The sequence below is a fragment of the Corella eumyota genome, chromosome 2 (assembly GCF_963082875.1).
Source record: "Corella eumyota chromosome 2, kaCorEumy4.1, whole genome shotgun sequence".
Taxonomy (NCBI): domain Eukaryota; kingdom Metazoa; phylum Chordata; class Ascidiacea; order Phlebobranchia; family Corellidae; genus Corella; species Corella eumyota.
In genome coordinates this window covers 20,189,800-20,210,410 of record NC_137491.1, presented here as the reverse complement: position 1 = coordinate 20,210,410, position 20,611 = coordinate 20,189,800, and the positions used below count along the sequence as shown (strand labels likewise).

General features: G+C 27.8%; 3 protein-coding genes across 3 annotated transcripts; 2 read left to right on the top strand and 1 right to left on the bottom strand.

Annotated features, from left to right (window-relative positions):
• The first annotated feature begins 1,493 nt into the window (after window positions 1-1,493).
• LOC145742826 (gamma-aminobutyric acid receptor subunit alpha-2-like) lies at window positions 1,494-8,550 on the top strand. Its single transcript, XM_082560647.1, has 13 exons — window positions 1,494-1,562; window positions 2,548-2,675; window positions 3,043-3,142; window positions 3,975-4,172; window positions 4,749-4,845; window positions 5,526-5,658; window positions 5,946-6,049; window positions 6,296-6,344; window positions 6,633-6,776; window positions 7,020-7,143; window positions 7,505-7,647; window positions 7,996-8,117; window positions 8,419-8,550. The coding sequence occupies exons 2-13, from the start codon at window positions 2,552-2,554 to the stop codon at window positions 8,548-8,550; spliced, it is 1,470 nt and encodes a 489-aa protein (XP_082416773.1). The 5' UTR covers window positions 1,494-1,562; window positions 2,548-2,551.
• Window positions 8,551-8,955: 405 nt separating this feature from the next.
• Window positions 8,956-16,605, bottom strand: LOC145743657 (succinate dehydrogenase [ubiquinone] flavoprotein subunit, mitochondrial-like). Its single transcript, XM_082561677.1, has 16 exons — window positions 16,506-16,605; window positions 15,920-16,039; window positions 15,601-15,744; window positions 15,360-15,415; window positions 14,971-15,058; window positions 14,675-14,839; window positions 13,616-13,764; window positions 13,021-13,236; window positions 12,581-12,677; window positions 11,978-12,154; window positions 11,382-11,585; window positions 10,899-10,975; window positions 10,702-10,816; window positions 10,349-10,492; window positions 9,776-9,889; window positions 8,956-9,381 (listed from the first exon to the last, which is right to left on the bottom strand). The coding sequence occupies exons 1-16, from the start codon at window positions 16,554-16,556 to the stop codon at window positions 9,295-9,297; spliced, it is 2,004 nt and encodes a 667-aa protein (XP_082417803.1). The 5' UTR covers window positions 16,557-16,605; the 3' UTR covers window positions 8,956-9,294.
• A 415-nt stretch (window positions 16,606-17,020) lies between these two features.
• Window positions 17,021-19,655, top strand: LOC145742836 (cilia- and flagella-associated protein 77-like). The gene is made up of 5 exons (XM_082560659.1): window positions 17,021-17,184; window positions 17,500-17,712; window positions 18,310-18,531; window positions 18,918-19,022; window positions 19,124-19,655. Exons 1-5 carry the CDS (start codon window positions 17,122-17,124, stop codon window positions 19,250-19,252), a joined length of 732 nt encoding a protein of 243 aa, XP_082416785.1. The 5' UTR covers window positions 17,021-17,121; the 3' UTR covers window positions 19,253-19,655.
• The last annotated feature ends 956 nt before the right edge of the window (window positions 19,656-20,611 follow it).

Genomic DNA, 20,611 nt, shown 5'->3' with positions numbered 1-20,611 from the left:
AATATGTAACAAATATACAAAACCATGCATTATAATGTTAATTTTATGAGTAAAATCTTACTTGTGTTGTATAAGTACTAGTGTTGTTTTTAACAGTAACAAAATTATTTAAAAATATAACATAATTTAACACTTACGTTTTCCAAGACTTCTGCGTTTTAAATATAGTTTCTAAATAAGTTTAATGCGTTACAATATTTTGGTATATTTTAGCCTACAATAAGTTATCATTTCTAAAATTAAATAAGCAATATTGACATAAGGTCAAAAATTTAACACAACATCGATTCGTAATTCTTACTGTCGTGCAAACCGTCATTTTCTGCTATGGTATATACATAATTAATAACTATATCTTACAATATTTTCTTGGGCTAAAGAATGACTTTATTTTGGTATAAAACTGTAAAGTTCTGACTGCAAATGCTGAACTATACTTTTATGTGTAGACTTCGATAACTTTTAGAAACTGTTTACAAGTAAACCTACATTGCAGGAGTATAGCTAAAGCGATTTAGGCAATTTCAATAAAGCGAAAATTTACTGAAAATCAAGATTTCTCATTCTTAACGAACTAGAGGCATGTTTTAAATTTGCAAGTAGCTGAGAACTTAACTGTATTAATAATTACACAATTTAAATCAGTTATACTGTTACTATATACTGCATAACAATATATTTAATATACTTTTAATCAAGTAATACAATATATGAAAACGAAAAATAAAATCTTAATAGGAAATTTTTCCAAATACTAAAGCTTTTATTACATGAATTACTATTCCATGTTTTATATTATAATCTACTAAATATAAGCCTTATTCTAAGCTATTTCAATGCACTACAATGTATTACTGGGACACTTCAAAGACACGACTTGAAAAAGGATTTCTCTTTGTTCTAGAATATTGATTATCTACAAAAAAGACAAAAAGTTAGCAGATGCTACAAAAAGTAATTTCTTATAAGAAACACTGAATTGAAAATTGTTTAATTTTTGAAGTTATCGTAGTATAAGAAGTTATAGTATAGTGTGTATAGAAAAAGTTTAATGTTTAAACCTATATAAACGGCATATAAGCTTTGTTAAAGGTAGAAAGTATCACTTAAAATGTTAAAGATATTTTTTCTTTAAAATTATCATAGCTAATGTAAAAAATGTAAAAATATTAATAATTTAACTAAAATTTAATTGTTTTTTTTTGTAACATATTTTAACAATAAAAATATTCTGACTGCTTATTAAAAAAATAGTATGATTTTATATAAATATCACGTATTAAAATGATATAATGTATAGATATAGTTAGTATAATGGTAAGATATAAAATATTGGATTTTAGATCTTCATGATTTTAAATATCTAGAAGTGATAAAAAAACACATAAAATATTTAACATTTCTAAAAGAGATAGAACACCTAAAATAGTATAAACTAACTTAAATCTAAAATATCTTTATTTTTGGGTTAACTAAAATAAGAAAATGTATTTTAATATTTTAATTCATTTTTTGATTTTGTTAATTATTTGTTTTATTCAAGAATCAAAATCTACGCAAAGGTAAATATAATATTAAACTTCTAATTTTAAATTTTTGTTTTTAACTTGTTTTTACTAATAATTTGTTTTAATTTTTAATGTGTTATATTAAGCCAAAATGTAATTATGTTGTCATAACTGACATATTATTAAAACGAAGTAGAAAAATTTGAATCGATTTTTTGTCATTAAGTTTTCAAAATATGACGTTTTATTTATTAGCAAAATAAATTTAAATTTTAAAATTTTAAATATTTTTAAAACTATTTTGTAATCAATTAGGAATTAATTGAAACAATAATCTAAGATTATAAGCTATAAAATTAATTAAAAATCAAAAAATAATAAAATAAATTAAAATAAGATCTATGTTAATCTTTTAAAATTAATTTTAACGATTTTAATAAAATATAATAAATATATTTTATATTTAGAAGTTAAAATTTTTTAGTAAAAAAGTTAAAAAAAAATACTAAAAATTTAATTAAAAAAAAAAATTTTTAAATAAATTATCCCAAAAATGTTTTAAAATTTTTTTTATAAAATTTTTTAACAATCAAATTCAAAATGTAACACCACCACAAAAAATACGAAAAACATATTTTCACAATTCCATATTTCTAATTATATACCATGTTTAAATCACAAATTCCCCACAGAATACAAAAATATTTATCTCTAATCAGTTCCTACCAAAATCAATATCCGAATTAAACTCGCAAATTGTCTTCTCCTAAGCTATATGACGTCATAATAGGCTTAATAGACCACGTAATAAGGCTTGTTATTTTTAATCACATTTTTAGTTTTCATTTGGGAATTTTTTTTTTTTAATCAAATTTAATCAAAGTTTAATTCCCTAATAAGATCGAAATACGATAAAAGACAATCGCTTTAATTGTTACGTAACAATAAAAAAATTTTGTAAACTGTGAAAAAAACTTGTGAAAAATTTGTGAAAAAAACAATAAAATTTTTTTTTAAACTATTTTTTTTTTGTTTTTAGTAAAATGACAATTCGTCATAACAAGCAAAATAGCACTTGTAACCGAAAAGTGTGCCCGGAAGATATCACCAGGGCTCTTGACACATTTCTAGAAAATTATGACCCAAGAATAAGACCTGGGTTAGAAGGTAACAAAACAAAAAAGCATGGCAGATGATTTTAATTTATTAAAAATATGTATTTATCCTCGATGTTGAAAAGTCGAATGCGCGACTTAAACATAGAGTAACATCAGTTACCCCGACCCAGTCTTGAGTTGCCTTGGACAAGTTGATTATAATTTTTTATATTATTGATTATAATTTTCCGATAATTATGCTGCTGATTAAGTGCTGGCTCAGCAAGAGTTTATACCGTTTGTAGATCCTTACTTAAGGGCGTTACAGCGTGAGAGCAGTGGGGATCGAACCTGGGAACATCATGTAGTGAAGTCGAATGTTACGACAACTACACCACGTTTTTAATTTAGTAATTAACCAACAATTAATTTAACAGAGGGGCCGACGAAAGTTTACAGCTATTATTACGTCACTGGGTTTGGTCCTGCGTCAGAGCAAGATATGGAATATACACTGGACATGTTTTTTCGACAAAAGTATAAAATTTAATATTTTTTCTAATGTAAAATAAACCAAATTCTAAAAATACAATCTAAAAAAAATTGTTTCATAGCATGTTATAACAAATCGATACGTAATAAAGCTTAGTAGATATATATATGTTTAATTTATAAGCCTACAAAATTAACAAAACTGTTCGTGGTGCGTGGGTAAATTATCGCAGGCAAATCTTAGTTAAGAGTTGCGACCAAATGACAACAATTAAAATTCGACTGTAAGTCGAGCTATCGACTAATATTAATAACGCAAAAAATGTAAGAGTTGTTATTTATATGTTATAGCTACGTTATCATTTTTTGTATAGATCTACAGATAATGTATCAACCTATAACGCGTAACAATCTGTAGTAGTAAAATATTAAGCCTAGAATATTACAACATCTAGATTATAACCTCATTAAATATTAACAAACAAGCACACTTCCATTTATAAATATCTTAATACAGAATAACACGCTTTATAAATGTTTAAACAATCTTACATCATCTTTATTTACATATTTTAAAGCTTGAAATAGTTTCAGCAAAATAGTAAATTTGATGCAAATTTATATAGTATGATTAAACAGGTTTTTAACATGTTTTAAAAAATTTACACTTTTTATTAAATGTTAATAAATTTTAAATTACTAATAATGATCTATATACATTATTAAATTTAACTTTAACAGAAATTAAAAGTGTTTTATTAAGTTTATAAAAATATATAATACAGCATCATAAATAGCCTAATTAAAAACCAGTTTATTATATGTTTTTCTAATTTTTTTATTTTTTAATTTTTAAAGATTTTTTATTTTTTTCAAGATGGCGCGATGACCGTTTATCATTTGCTCATATCAACAGCGACATCCAAGAACTTCAACTCAACAATAATATGGTCCAACGTTTGTGGACTCCTGATAGTTTCTTTAGGAACGGAAAGAAGTCGATAGCTCATAATATAACAGTCCCCAACAGACTGCTAAGAATATACCCTGATGGCAATATATTATATACTATAAGGTAAAGTGTTTAACCATTGCAAAAATGTTGTTTTAAATACAAAAAAAGGTTAAAAAATGTGTTTATCAAAAAAAGGTTTTAAAAATTCTGTTTTTAATACAAAAAAGGTTAAAAATAGTGTTTTAAATACAAAAAAATATATATTTATATATAATCAATTAAGAGTTTTTTATTGTATTAAATATTTTCTTTTAAATTCTAAAGCAATTATTTGAAAATAAATTATTTTTCTTTTTTTTAAAACTTTTGAACAAAATTCTGTAAAATTCAATATTAAATCGATTTAATAAAAAGAAAAACGATTAATAAAAACAAATTTTGAACTTTAATCTTTATTTAATTCAAAACACCATTAATTATTCAAATACCGCTTAAAAGTTTATTTTAATTAAAACTTTGGAAAACAATTTTAAAATATTTTGACATAATAAAAATATGCCAATACCTAATACATTACCAATTTAAAAAAATGTGTAATAAACTAAACTCTGAAACTATATTTTAATCAATACCAGATAATTGTCATATATAACAAATGAAAAAGATTATTTTTATTAATCAGTAATTATTGTTCAGGTTAACAATCAAGGCCCAATGTCCGATGATTTTGATCGACTTTCCTATGGACGTTCATACTTGTGATCTGGTATATGGAAGTTATGGATATACTAGCGTAAGTATTAGGATATTGTTTTTTGTTTTATGTAATGTTTGTTATTGTCCATAACCTACTTTAAAGTCTAAGCTTAGGCTACCTATCGCCTACTTAAAAGTCTAAGCTTAGGCTACCTATCGCCTACTTAAAAGTCTAAGCTTAGGCTACCTAATCTTGATATATAACCTAAAACGTCCATTTTTTCCGTATGACTTTAAAGAGATAGATTTAGGAATTTTTTTATTGGGAAAGAGTGTATCGTTATATATAATGTTTAAGCTTTTCGTGAACGCTGGATGGGTGTTTAACCCTAAACCTTTGTCTCGTAGTCTGCTGCCATGACAAGTATATTACACTACCAGTCTAAAACCTCTAGCTCGTTTTTCAAAATAAAAAACTCGACTTTAGGAATTGTCTAACTCCACTGCGCTATGTAGAGAATCTATGTGTAATAAAGCTTAGTTGACTAGATATATTTATTTTATTTATATTTAATTTGATGGCCTTCAAAAAAAAATAGTTTGTCGTACTCGGGTAAATTATCACAAGCAAATAATAGTTATTTGCAACCATATTGCAACAATTTAAATGCAGACCAGAGAGCCGTTAATCAACTTGTATTACTAATGTGAATTGTCAGCAAGCAGCAATTTGCCACACAAGTTAAAAAAGTAGATTAACTTATTTTCAATGTTAAGGACGAACTTCAGTTTATTTGGTATGAAGAAAATGGAACGCAACCTGTCGACGTTCCTGCCACTTCTTCACGGTTGAACCAATTTGAACTCATCAACTACACGTGGTCTAGTGACGTCATTCATACCGTGTCAGGTTAGTCATATGATGACGTCTTTAAAATTTGTATAACGTGGGTTCTGGAATATATACTTAAAATATGTCTAAACTTTTTGCACTTAATTAAAATTGTAGCATTTATTTAATGATTGCGTTTTTTAAGGACATTAAATATATAAAAACAAATTAAGTTAAAACCAAAAATTATTGTTAAGATTTAATTTCTTTTTTAGCTTAGTTACATTTTATTTTATAAAACGAAACGTGAAAAATTGGTTAAAGGACCCTTAAATTTTTTTTAAAATTATTAAACTTTTTTTCAGGAGATTACACGGTTTTGCAAACGAAATTCCACCTTAAAAGGCAAATGGGATATTTCGTTATTCAAACTTATTTGCCATGCATTCTAATCGTTATTTTATCACAAGTAATTATATCTATATTCCTAATCAAAGTTTTTTTAAATTAACATTACTTTAATTTTAATTTTTATAATATATAACTTTGTTTTTTGAGTTTTTATACAACTTTGGTCTTTACATCTATTAACTTCGTTAATTTAGGTTTATATATTGTAACTTGCTGGACTTTATATAATTTAACTTAATAGTTTTTAAATAATTTAACTTAGTTTATATCAGTCTTTCATTTTTTATCATTTTTATAATTTTAGATTTCTTTTTGGATTAATAAAGAAGCTGTCCCAGCTAGAACTGTTTCAGGTAAAACTTTAACTTAAAAACTTACAAATATCAATTACTATATAAAATACATATACAGCTCTAACTTTAAACTTAACTTTAGTAAAAAGACTGCACCTTAATTAACTACAATATACAACCCAACATTCTAAGCCTTAAACACCAATATTTACTGTATAAAAAACCTTAAATAATAATTTATGTAAATTTAAGTTAATAAAAACATTTATGCTAAACTCAAGCATTCTATTTAGTTGTTTATCATAATTTAAAGCAAGTTTTATACCTAATAAATTGTTTTAAATACAGGTATTATGACAGTTTTAAATCTAACAACTTTAAGCATAAGCACTAGGCAGTCCCTACCCAAAGTGGCGTATGCTACTGCATTAGATTGGTATATGTCAGTTTGCTTTGCTTTCTGTTTTGCTGCTCTTATTGAGTTTGCGTCAGGTTAGTTCAAGTAATTTTAAAGTTTTTGTTGAATTTAGGTTTTAAGTAGCCTAACATTTTAAAAGTTTCTTTTTACCACAAATTCTTGTTTTAAAGACTGTTTTTAGCCTTTTTACTACATTTTTTTAGTAAATTATTAGACTATGTCGTTTGTTTATAAATTATAACTTCTGCTGCCTTCTGTGATCAAATTTTACATTTTTTTATACCTAATAAGCCTGTCCCTTTATTTTTTGCTTTTAGTTAACTACTTTCAACGTAAAGTCGAGGAAAGTAGAGGTATGAGAAAGAAAAAGAAATCAGAGAAGAAAGAAAAACTAAATTTGGAATCAAGCATGTTTCATTCTTGTTCTGTTCTTAGTAAAAGGTGAGATTGTTTGACAATACTACATCATTGTAAAGTACATTATGACTGTTTACTTCTATAAAAAAGCTAACTATTTATAAGCTTCTGAGTAAAAAAACTTTTTAGGGTTTTAATTAGGTGAAAAAATACTATTTAAATAGAACTGCATTTGTATAAAACCACTATTGTATTTTTAACTTAACTAAGTTAAGACCTAAATCTTAAAATGTAGTGAATTTTTGAGCACTGCGACACAGTCTTAAATTTTGCAAGTTTTTACTAGGCTACTGCTTCGTTCTAGCCTATACTGTACTCTATTTTACATAGTAGTTTAGTTTATAAACCAATTTTAATTTGTTAATAAACTTTTACGTGTACATAGAGTACTTGAAATTCGCCAAGGTGAAGGAACAAGAAAAGTTAATTTAAGTGACTTGTTTAAAATGGCGGCCGGAATTCAACCGTTTGAAGACAAACAAGGATTTCCTAAATTTATGAGAAGTTTGGGAGAAACATTTTTGCCAAGTAAGTTTTTTTGTTTATTCTCGATGTGGAAAGGTCGACTTCACGACTTAAACATAGAGTAACATTCATTACCCCGACCCAGTCTTGAGTTAAATTTGCCAGTTTGGGATATTATAGGTTATAATTACTCGATAATTAAGCTGATTATTAAGTGTTGGCTCAGCAGAAGTTCATACCGTTTATAACGCCCTACACAAGGGCGCTACAGCGGTAGGGATAAAACCCAGGGCCATATACAGTGAAGCCAAGTGTTCCGATAATTACACCACGCTTCTGGTAAAAACTATAAGCAATCTCCACATTTAAAATGTCTTTTAACTAACTTAAACGTAGTGTTTAACTTTATAGAAAGCTGGTTTCAAACCCAGCAACGACCGATAAAAGGAGGTGTCAGTAAAAACGACATGATTCTTGCCAGGAAGTTACTAGCAGCAGTTGAAATGGAGATAAAGGACGTAGCAAAATCACAAGTAAGTTATCAAATCCCTTATTAACTATCCCCACTGTTCTCTGTAGCACCCTTAAGTAATGCATTATAAGCGGTATAAACTCCTGCCGAGTCAACACTTAATCAGCAGCATAATTACCGGGCAATTATAATATATAACATCCCAAACTGCAAAAGTTAACTCGAGACTGGGTCGGGGTAAATGATGTTACTCCATGTTTAGGCTGTTAAGTTGACCGAGGTTAAATAAATGAAAAAAAGTGCATTGGTTTTAAATATGTTATGTAGTGTTTTTTATAAATTCTTTTTACATATGTTTATAGGGTGGGGTAAGCAGAATTGATCAGGTTTCGAGAGTGGCTTTCCCGCTTGCCTTTTTCTTTTTCAACGGGATATATTGGTTCGTATATCTCTCACATCAGAGTCACGAAGTTGCTTACCGGTTGAGAAGTTAAATTTCAGAGAAAAAAATAATTTTTAAGGCAAAATGCCAAAAAACTATAAAAGTGTTAAACTATTTTATGGTTTTGCTGTTTGTGAAAATTTAAAGATCGCCAGGCCGTTTTAGTCACGTGATGTTAAAAATGGCGGGAAAAAAACTTAAGGCAATAGCAAAGCCAGTAAAATCTAATAAAAACAGTAGATCTTGAAGACACCCTTAACAAAGGCAACTTTCACAGAAAATGTTCTGTAAATTCAGTTAAAAGAATGTAAACAAATTCCATCAGATAACTTTGTTATTAATTATATCACATTTAGAACTAAATTAAATGTGTAAAAAAAGTGTGTTTCTTTTTTCGTTGTACAACAACTATAAGGATTTGTTATATCTTGCTTTTTTGTGTAAATAAATAGCTTGATTATCGCTTATAAATGTATTTTTAAACCAAACAAAAAGCAAAAAAGATTGAAACCCAATAATTTTTTAAAACAAATAAATTAATCTGGTTTCTATATTAATGATCATAAAGCTATAACCATTTGAACTTTGCTGTAAAACGATATTTCAAAAAAACATTTCCAAAAATCGCAAAAAAAAAGAATAATTAAAACTTTTGAATTAAAATACCCAAAATGATGAAAACTTTGTTACAGATCACTTATTTTTAGATACAAAATTGTTCCTATTAACAACATAGACCCATTTTCAGATTGCCCATATAATAGAAATGGTTTGATACCATTATATATAAAGTAGTTTAATAAGATCTGATAGCAGGAGGGACATTTTTACATTCTTTAGAATCTAAAGTTTCATCAACAACTGGACGGTAGGTAAGTTGGACCTAAATATATTAAAAAAGTTAAAAAAAAAAGAAAAAATATTTAAAAAATAACTAGAAAATATGAAATAAATTTAAAACAGCAAAAAATAACAGAAATTTATCTATATATGAAGGAGTTTAGTGGACACTATATGTAAATATCTATATATGTCCAATTTAAAAGCATTTAAAATAAAACAATACTGCTGTTTGTGGTGTGCAGGTAAATTATCAAAGGCAAATATTGGTTAAAAGTTGCAACCATATCACAACAATTTAAATCCTTATCAAAGTACAAGCTATCAACACGTATAACCTACTTAAACAAATTAAAAATGTGTACAATACAAAACCTACATAAAAATTTTTCCCACTTGGAACAACGTTATTTCTAAAAATTATAATTTCAACTTACATCTCCAGTATCAAGGTTCATGTCGCTTAACGTGTGCTTTCTCCAATGCTCTGACATTGGTTTTTTAGTTTGGCCTTCAAGTGGTTTACTATAATCATATTCATCACTGCGATCCTACAACAATATTATAAGGGTTAAGCTTCATGTATAAGCTACACTTATTATATACACTATATGTTATAGCATGTAAAAATCTACGTATTAAAAACATATTTATTTTACACACAAATAATGAAAATATTTTATTATTATATAACCAGCAACATGGTGTAATTGTCAGAACACTTGGCTTCAATAAATAAAGCCTAAAACCCCAAATCCCCACTGCTTTTATGCTATAGCACCCTTAAGTAAAGCGGTATAAACAAATGAACTCCTGCTAAGCCACTTAATAGGCAGCTTAATTATCAAGCAATTATAATCTATAATATCCCAAACTGCCATAGGCAACTTGAGACTGGGTCGGAGTAATTGTTGTTACTCTATGTTGAGATCTTAAAGCCGATCTTCCAACATCGAGGATAAATAAATTAGAAAAACAAGAACCCATGCAATTTACAAGAAAGAAATTACCTTAAAATCTTCCCTAGCGTGAGCCCCTCTACTCTCCTTCCTTGCTTCAGCTCCAACAACTGTTTGTGCCGCGTTGATCAAAAGATTTTGGAATTCTAACGTTTCAACCAAGTCAGTGTTCCATATCATACCCCGATCAAATAACTAAAAAAGTCAAGTGTTTAGTATTTAAAAAAAACACACTGACAAAAAAGCATGTAATAGTGTGGTATTCGAGCTATGGCAGCGTTCCAAAACATCACAACAGCACACTCTTTCCCAATAAAAAATACAAAAAAAGGGCAACTAAATATTAACATATGGGATGTAGATTATTATTTAGAGAAGTTCATTAAAAAATAAATTAAATTTACTTTAATGTCAGCCATCTCTTGATAAATATCGTGAATTTTTTCACATCCTTGTTTTAACACTGGACCTGTGCGAAATACTGCTGCATCATTTTGCATAGTTTGCTGCATTTTTAATCTAAAACAAAGCAAGTAAAAAATTTTTAATTTCTGGTAAAAAAAAAAAAGATTTAATGGTAAAGAAATAAGTTTCTACAAACCTTAGTTCAGCAGTAGAAGTTGATCCGTTGTTAGTTCTTAATTTATCAATGTTACTTACAGAAGCTTCACCTGCATCCTAGAAATAACAAAAAGTAGAAATGTTTAAAAATTAGTGCAACTTGAAATAACACTGTTTAAGAACAAAAAATTGTACATAAACTTAGGCAACCTAAGACTTAGTTGGAGGCCAGACCAACAAAATACTAATCCTAAAAATCTATATATAATGGAGCATAGTGGATGATACATATATATATGTCAAATTTATAGGCCTACAAAATAAATAAAACTCTCGGTTGTGGCGCGTGGGTAAATTATCGTGAGCAAATATTAGTTGAGAGTTGTGACCATATTAAGATAATTAAGATAATTAAAATGCCTACCATAAGGCTTTTATCTAGTTTATCCAAAATAGGGGAGCTATCCACTATAAACATACAATCAACACATTCATTCCCACATAAGTATATTAACATACTTACTGATGACAAAGGTCCAATCTCTTCCCCAGGTTTATGTTCTTCAGCAATAGTCAAAGCACAAGCTCGTCCAAATACCACCAAGTCAAGCAATGAGTTTGCTCCTAATCTATTAGCTCCATGCACGCTAGCACAAGCTGCTTCACCGCATGCATATAAACCTGGCACTACTTGGTCTTCTTTGGTTTTGTTGTCATAAGTTATAACCTAAAAAATTGATATAAAGTTTAATTTATTGGCTTCTTTAATAAGAAACTTCCATTTGTATAATGTTGTACAAAACAAATCAATTTTCTAACATCATTCAGATATTTAAGTTGTTTTATTTAATGCAAAAATATCATATAAAGTAGATATAAGTAATACCAAGTTTATGGTAAGTTTGGTAGATTAATTTTTTATTACTTAAATATTAAAAAAAAACATATTTATTTTAATTTTTGTATATTTTACTACCCTTATGTAATGCAAAAATACTAAATAAAGCAGTTTAGGTAATAGGCTATTAAGTTTTGTTAGTAAAATTAAAATAGAAAAGAACTATAAAGTAATATGTACTCCAGCAATTAACCAAAAGTTAAAGTTAAATCCTTATTCACCTGTCCTTTAAAGTTAGTTGGAATTCCCCCCATATTATAATGAACAGTTGGTAAAACTGGGATAGGTTCACGAGTAACATCTACTCCTGCAAATATATTTGCAGTCTCTGAGATCCCTGGAAGTCTTGTAGCTAGTTGGGAGGGGGGTAAGTGGTGGAGTTGTAAGTAGACATGGTCCTACAAAGTTTTTAAAAGTTCAGTAAAAGATTATGATATGATAAGTTAATTTTGCCTTTAGGTTTAAAAATATAGGCTGGTAATAGTAGTTTATAATCTACTAAAATGGCAAAGTAAACCTAAAGCTAAGCAAGACAATAAAAGTAACTCTAAAACACTTTACAAAATTCTCCCTAGTTTAATCTAAATATAATAGAGCCTAGTGTATGATGATATATAAATTAATTTGTCCAACTTATAAACCTACAAAATAAAATAAATGGAGTTTGTGGTGTTAGGGTAAATTATTGTTGGATGATATTAGTTGAAAAATGCGTCTATATTACGACAATAAAAATCCTTATCATAGGGCAAGCTATAAACTACTTTTAATAAAAAATATAAACCCATATGTATCAGTACATTTTATAATTAAACAAGTTTCACCTTATTAGGTCCACAACCTCTTCCCTCTCTGATCTCAATTGTCATCGATCTTGAAACAACATCTCGGGATGCAAGATCTTTTGCTGTTGGAGCATATCTGATGAAGAGGTAAGAAAATAACATTAATTTATATATAGAGGTTTTATTTGTATCAAATTAATAATGTTTTAGGCAACATGCTTGTATATTTCTATATAAAGAAGCTTAGTAAACAAAAAATATATATTTGTGCGCGAGTCAATTATAGGCATAAATATTATTTAAGTTTGGCTATATTACAACAATTTAAATCCCGGCCATAGGGGGGTTATCAACTGGTGTATAAAAAGTAAATAAACTTACAAGCATTTTTATTTAAGTAAAATTTTTAGTTACTAATAACAGGTCTGTGAACGGAGCTAAAATTTCACTTAAAACACTTTTAAAAAAATTCCACCAACCTTTCCATAAACCTTTCCCCCTCGGAATTAATCAAATATCCCCCTTCACCCCTGCATCCCTCAGTGATAAGACAACCTGCCCCGTATATTCCAGTAGGGTGGAATTGAACAAACTCGAGATCCTGGTTAGGTAATCCCGCCCTTGTGATCATCGCGGTTCCATCTCCAGTACAAGCATGAGCTGATGTACAACTAAAATATGCTCGACCATATCCACTATAAAGTAATTTAAAATTTTTTATTTAAAATCTATTTTTTGGACCAATTTTGACCTTGATATAGGAAAACACTAGTACTTAACGAATGTGCAAATAAAAAATACTATTTTAGGAATAAACTTAATGGACTTCTTTACACATCTATATATTTAGTGGGGCTGAGTGGATGCTATAAATATATATTTCCAACTTAAAGGCCTTTAAAATAAATAAAACTGTCGTTTGCGTGGCTTAGGTGAATTAATATAGACAAATATTAGTTTAGAGTTTACTATAATATATGACAATTAAAGGCCTATCAAAAGGCGGGCTATTGACTAGTACAAACAATTTAAATATTTTAAACAAAATTTTACACCACTAGATGTCTTACTCACCCGGTTGCCATGACAGTGTTCTTAGCTCTGATGCGATGAAGAGTGCCATCCTCTAGAGAAAGAGCGATCACTCCTCTACATTCTCCTTCCTCCATCAATAAATCAAGAGCAAAATATTCAATAAAATAATCCGTGTCATAAGCCAGTGACTAAAATAAAAAATATAAGTTTTTTTTATATATATCTTTATCCTCGATGTGGGAAAGTCGAATGCACAACTTAAACATAAAGTAACATTAGTTACTTCGACCCAGTCTCAAATTGCCTGTGGCAGATTGGGATATTATTGATTATAATTGCCCGATAATTATGCTGCTGATTAAGTGCTGGCTCAACAGAAGTTCATACCGTTTATAGCGCCTTACTCAAGGGCGCTACAGCATGAGATCAGTGGGGATTGAACCCACGATCTCATGAGTTAATATTGTAAATTAGGAAATAAATATAATTTAAAATTCATTTGTTCACTATATATGATGCATCAATATTTATATATAATCCAAGTTTGGACAAATATTAGTTAAGATTTGCAACCACATCACGACAATTTTCATAACGAAGCCTTACATAAAACAAACTAAATCAAACTGTTTTTCACAAATATTCACTATTTACTGTAAAATAATGGAGGGTACCATCCTTTTTTACAAATATTCACTATTTACTGTAAAATAATGGAGGATACCATCTTTTTTTAAAGTGATAGATTTTATATTTTTTTATTGGGGAAGGGTGTGCTATTGTTACGTGTTTGAGCTATCCCTAAATGCCGGGCTCAAGGGCGAATAGTGTGACGTTGGTGTGGCTCTAACCCGAAACCTTTTGGCTTGTAGTTTGACCAAACAGAAGGTCCCATCTTTTTAGTGCAATTAGTGCAAACTAGTCAATAGCCTGCCACCACAAAAGGAAATTTTGTTAAATATTGAAGGCTATGAGACTAGACAAACTCATAAATATGTATATAAATAAACCGTCCATTAAGCTTCACTATTTATAGATATATAATTGTAAAATCTTATATATTTTTTTTTTCTTATCTTATATAGACTTTTAACTAACCCTTCCATATAAAGTATGAAGAAGTGAATGACCAGTTCTGTCCGCCACACAACAACATCGATGTGCTTGACCTCCTTTCCCGTACTTTAAACTTTGACCTCCGAATGCTCGTTGATAAATTTTACCTTCTTGAGTTCGACTAAACGGCATTCCATAATTTTCAAGCTAAAAAAATTTTAATATTTAAAAATCAAAATTTTATTAATTTTTTTAAAACTTTACACACAATCATATTACATGCGTTTTAAAGTATTTAATTTAGTTGTAACAACAGTTAAACAATGGTGAATTGTTACCTCAATAACTGCAGCTGGAGCTTCTCTTGTCATGTAGTGAATTGCATCTTGGTCACCCAACCAATCAGACCCTTTCACTGTATCATACCTGTAGATATATACAGTGTTTTTTTTATCTATATATATTGGAGCTTAGTGGGCAAAAAATATGCATGTATGTTAAATTTATAGACCTACAAAAGAAAAGAAAACTGTGGTGCACAGGTAAATTATCACAGGTAAATATTAGTTAAAAGTTGTGACCATATTATGACAGTTAAAATCACCAAAAAATCGACTAGTTAAGAATAACATCAAACATACACTATGTGACTTGTATAACCCACAACCAAACACAGTAAACTATAACTTTGACCCACTTAATAAAACAACTTATATGAAACACTTACATATGCCACCTCCATTCATCTTCTTCCATATTCCCTAAAGCTGCATTTATTCCACCCTTAAATATTAAATTCTTCAATAAATAATCAAAAATATATATTTAATCAAATATTGTATATAACTATAAGCAAACAATGTTAAAAGTTAGAAAGAAGAATGTCCAATTTTACCTTGTAGTATTCGCATAAAGATTAAAAAACAAAATTACTAAACTAAAAATGAAAAAAAGTGTTAAAATTTAACCTGTGCCGCTACAGTGTGAGATCTTGTCGGAAAAAGTTTGGTGACACATGCGGTCTTAAATCCTGCCTCCGACAACCCGAATGCGGCTCTTAACCCTGCACCACCGGCTCCAACTACCACGGCATCATATTCGTGGTCAAAAACCTTGTTTAAAAACAAAATAAATTATAAAAAAAATTTATAAAAAAATAATTAATTTTTGGTTAGGAATTAAGTGAGCATATTTATTTACTTTAAATCTTTTTTTGTAATCATCAATCCCTTTTAAAATATTTATAAACTTTTAAATAGAAAAACAAATTAAAACAACCCCCCATACCTTGTATGTGTCGTTGGCAAAAGTTTTTTTTGAAACTTGAAAATCACTGAATGTTCGTTTACTCGATGCATGAAGTAGTCTGTGATGATTATAAGTTGTTGCTTTCGTACTTTTTCGAATCTGAAATCACAATTTATAACGTAGGTAAAACATTATTTTAAATATAAGTTTAATTTTTTTCCGTACAATTTTATTTGTTATTTCGTCACTCCTTTGTTATAGTTTTATTTTTTGGTGTATATTCTGTAAAATGTATTTTATTTATCGCATTTATTAATAATATAATCTATACTGGGTTTGGTGACCATGCCATAACATACTTAAAATATTTATGTAAACATTAATACTTTTGGCATGTTTTAAATCATTAAATTGATTTTGTCATTTTTTCCCGTCGCATTGTTGTAATATTAATTGTATATCATATTTATTATTTACTTTTATCAATGCGCGAAAAACCAAAAAAAACTTGCATACAAAATAAGTTTTCGAAACTTTTTTTTCAATCTTTCCTAAAATAATTATATATAGCCTAGTAATATACAATTATTGTTTGTAATTATTTATAATTAGGTTATTTACTTACCAGGTTTCTAGCAGCATGTGAAAAAGACGACATTTTTAACAACGAAGGCATGACTTTGACCTATTGACCTTTTAACAAATCTACAGCAAAGTTAAGGTCTAAAAATTTAAAAATAACCGAAATTAAAAACTTTAAATTCTTATTTTAAAAACTAAGTGGGATATTGAATAAGTATTTCAAGTTTTTTCTTTTTTCTAACTTGTTTTTTCCATTTAAACATAAGTTTAATTTAAATAAACAAAAACTTGAAAAGTTTTGCACGTTCACATTGAAATTATGTAACAAAAGTTATAACTGAATATGACAATTCTAATTCATTTAATATTTCAGCAAATACCAAAAAAAGAATATATTATTTAAATAATAAAAATATAATTTAAAATCAAACATTTTAAAAAAGTTTTTAAATTAATTTGTAAAACTTTTTAATACTCAATAAAAATGGAAAATGATCAATAAAATACGTCACAAAATCTTGTTGCTATACCAACAAGTAAAGCCTTGTAAAGAATAAATTTCTCGTCAACAAACCAGAATTAAAGTAAGGTTTAGTAGGTTTTAGTTATAATAAGTTTTTTTTAGGTAATTTTATTACTTGACTAGCACTAAATCAAAGATGAGTGAACCAAGACTAGGGATTTTTAGGGACACTATGGGTGATAACCCGCTTTTAATGAAGGTAAACAAAGTTTTTTAGATCTTTAAATTTTTAACAACACAGAATGTTAGAAACTACCGTACTTAAAGTCAAGTTATTTCTCAATATTTTTTTTAAATCTAAACAATAATTTTATATGTTTGCAAAACCATAATTTAAAAGCAATTTTTCTTGAAAATTTGAGTTTTTATGAGCATGAAATATTAGCTAAGCATAAAGTCTGAGTCTAGATATTCCAAAACTAAACTATTTAAAACGTTTTTAAATATATTCTCATCTTTAACTTTTAATGTTGCCAAATTAATTAATTTAAAAATAAATTTTTTCACATTATAGTCAGAATTGGGTAGACCTCTTCGAAGATGCTTCACCCTTCCAAGCGAAAATTTTATTTATGGTCGACCAAATTTATCACTGGATGGGGGTGCTGCTGAAGCGATGATAACCCGAGAACCTATTCCTATTCACAGAAGAAGGGAGAAACCCTTACAGCGAGACTTTGTTGCCCTTAACAAGGGAGCTGTTTCATGCGGATTGGTTTCATCAAAAGTAAGAAATTTAAATTATATAATACTTATATAAAGAAAAATAAATGAGCTGTTAGTCAGTGTAAAAATGCAAACTTAATGTTTGTATTTTTTTTGACCAAGCTTTAAATTTTAGTAAAGGAAAAAACAAATTTAGGAACAAAGTAAAGGAAAAAATAAATTTTTAAATCTTAGTAAAGGAAACAATAAATTTGCTGTTTCTTATTGTTAGAATGCAAACTTAACAATTAAATGTTTTTATTTTTCCCTCCTGTATTAATATGTTTGCAATATTTTTCATATTTTTGACTATGTGGTAATATTTGTTTAATAAATTGTATTTTAATAATATTAGGGGTGCCAAAAGTAAGTTTAAAAAACTCTTAACTAAAAGAAATTTTATAAATCTTTCTTAAAGACAACTTTGGTTATTTTTTTTATTCCATGCCACAATTTGTTCACGTTATTTTGTTTATAAATCTGTAAATATTAATTATTGAAAAAGGTAGAGGAGAGTTTTTAAAACTCTTTGCTAACGGAAGTCTTTTAAGATGATGGCCAACTTCACCAAAGAAAATTTAAAAAGGAATTACCTTAATTCAATTTTTTAATATTCTAGGAACATTCACAATATCGTGCAACTAATGACGTTCGACGCCGAGTCACTGAAGATGACAAAAAGAAGATCATGACTCGTCGAATTCCACCCGACATGACCTTTGGCATCAGCACGCGACCTTCAACCCCAGTATTTGACCTCCTAGAACACAAGTATCAGGATAAGTGGTTGTCGAATAGAAGAGAGGCAGAGTTAGCAAGACAGGCAAGAACTGTTCAACAGGTCGGTAAAATTTATTTAAAATTGACAGTTTTTTTAAAAATTAAATATATACTTTTTTTTATATTTATTTATTTTCAATGTGAAAAGGTTAACTTTACAGCCTGAACATAGAGTAACATCAGTTATCCCGACCCAATCTTGATTTGACATGGCAAGTTTGGGATATTAAAGATTATAGTTACCCAATCATTATAAGCTGCTAAAAATGGTTGGTTAAGCAGAAATTTGTCCAGTTTATAGCGCCTTATTTAGGGGTGCTACAGCTTAAGAGCTGTGACGATGAAACCCAGTACCTTATGTAATGAATCATAGTGTTTGACCGCTATACGCACTGCAGTAACATTAACTGAATATTTGAAATATATATCTCAAATTTTCGTCTCTAGAAAAAGTTGGATGGTCGAATTTATGAAACAAGAGCTTCATTGTTAAGAAAATATCAACCTCAAGTTGAGGACCCACCATTATGGCAGATGCCCAGGTTTAGTCAGGTAAGTAATGCTATAAACAATCAAAATTATAAAAGATTTTACATATTGTTTAAGCTTACAAATAAGTGTAACAAAAGCTGAACTTACATTCTTCCTTACAGACTGCAGCTCACTTAGAAACATTCAGATCTCCAGAGAAACGAATCTCAGCTTTTAAACATCATCAGACCGATGCCACATCAAGAACTGGAGTATTTGGTCATGGAATATATGAGGCAGCAAAAAGTTAAACTTTCTTATATTTTCCATGTTTTTGTGTCAACGTTTTTATGTATATAAATGTTACTAATATTATTCCATATTATCAAATCGAATACTTTCTAACCTATTTTAAAATTGGTAAAAATATATTTACAGTTTTAAAATAGGTTACATTAGTTCCTCAAAACTATTAGTTACTTCATATTATGTTATTTTTATGGTGCCATATTTACTACAAATTTCTAATTTGACTTTTGTTATTGAGATCTAATATTGCACTTTTTATGTTGTTTGCATTTTAGAGATTAAAGTATTGGTTAAATATAAGTAGTTGTCTTTTTTAAATAAAGAATTTTTAAGAACCAGTTTTAATGGTGTAAGTTGGAATAATAATGACTTTAAGATATTACCCAAACCCAGTCCCAAGTTCAAGATATTATTGACCTTTGGGTATTACCCTAAACCAATCTCAAGTTGTACAAGTTTAAGATATTATTGACCTCATGATATTACCCCAACCCAGTCTCAAGTTGTACAAGTTTAAAATATTATCGGCCAAATTATACAATTTCAAATATTAGATTTTATACAAATTCAAGATATAAAATTACTTAATTTTAAATAGATATTTTATACAGCATAACTTATTAGGTATAAACATCTACTATAACAAGCTTAGTTTAAAATAAAAGTACTTCAAATAGATAAGTATATAGCAATGGTACTTCAAATATTTGAAGCCAAAACATTCTTTGTTAAAAATGATTGTTTATTTACTAAACAAAGGATCATAATGTCACAAAATATGATCTATTTTATAATATTAAGTTACTTCTGTATTACTTCATGTAACAAAACCTAAAATCTATTTTGTTATCATAAATTTTTCGACTAATATTGTGACTTACTTTTTAAAACCTTAAGACAATAATGTTTTATTTAAAAATTGCAATATTAGTTTTAAATACTTACAATTCGTTTCTTAAACTTTTTCTAATCCATTTAAAAACCTATTTTTACATATTTATTTTCTATTTAATTATAATCTGTAAAAATACAAAGATTATATTGTATAATGATCTATATATTTAAACTATATAATACGATATTATATGAACAATAAACCAACTTAAAATTGCACAAAACATAAATAAAACGTGCAAAAAAAACTACAGCACTTATAATTTAAGATTGTTTAACTAAATATTTATATCAAAACAATTGTACAAATATTTCTACTACCTCTTTTACAAAAATTATATCTTTTAAGCAAATTTTTTTGTTAATCTATAAATTATTACTTTACTTGTTTTTATAGAAGAAATAATATTAAATAACTTAATGCATAACTTTACCAGAAAAAATTTAAAATACATATTTGAATATTT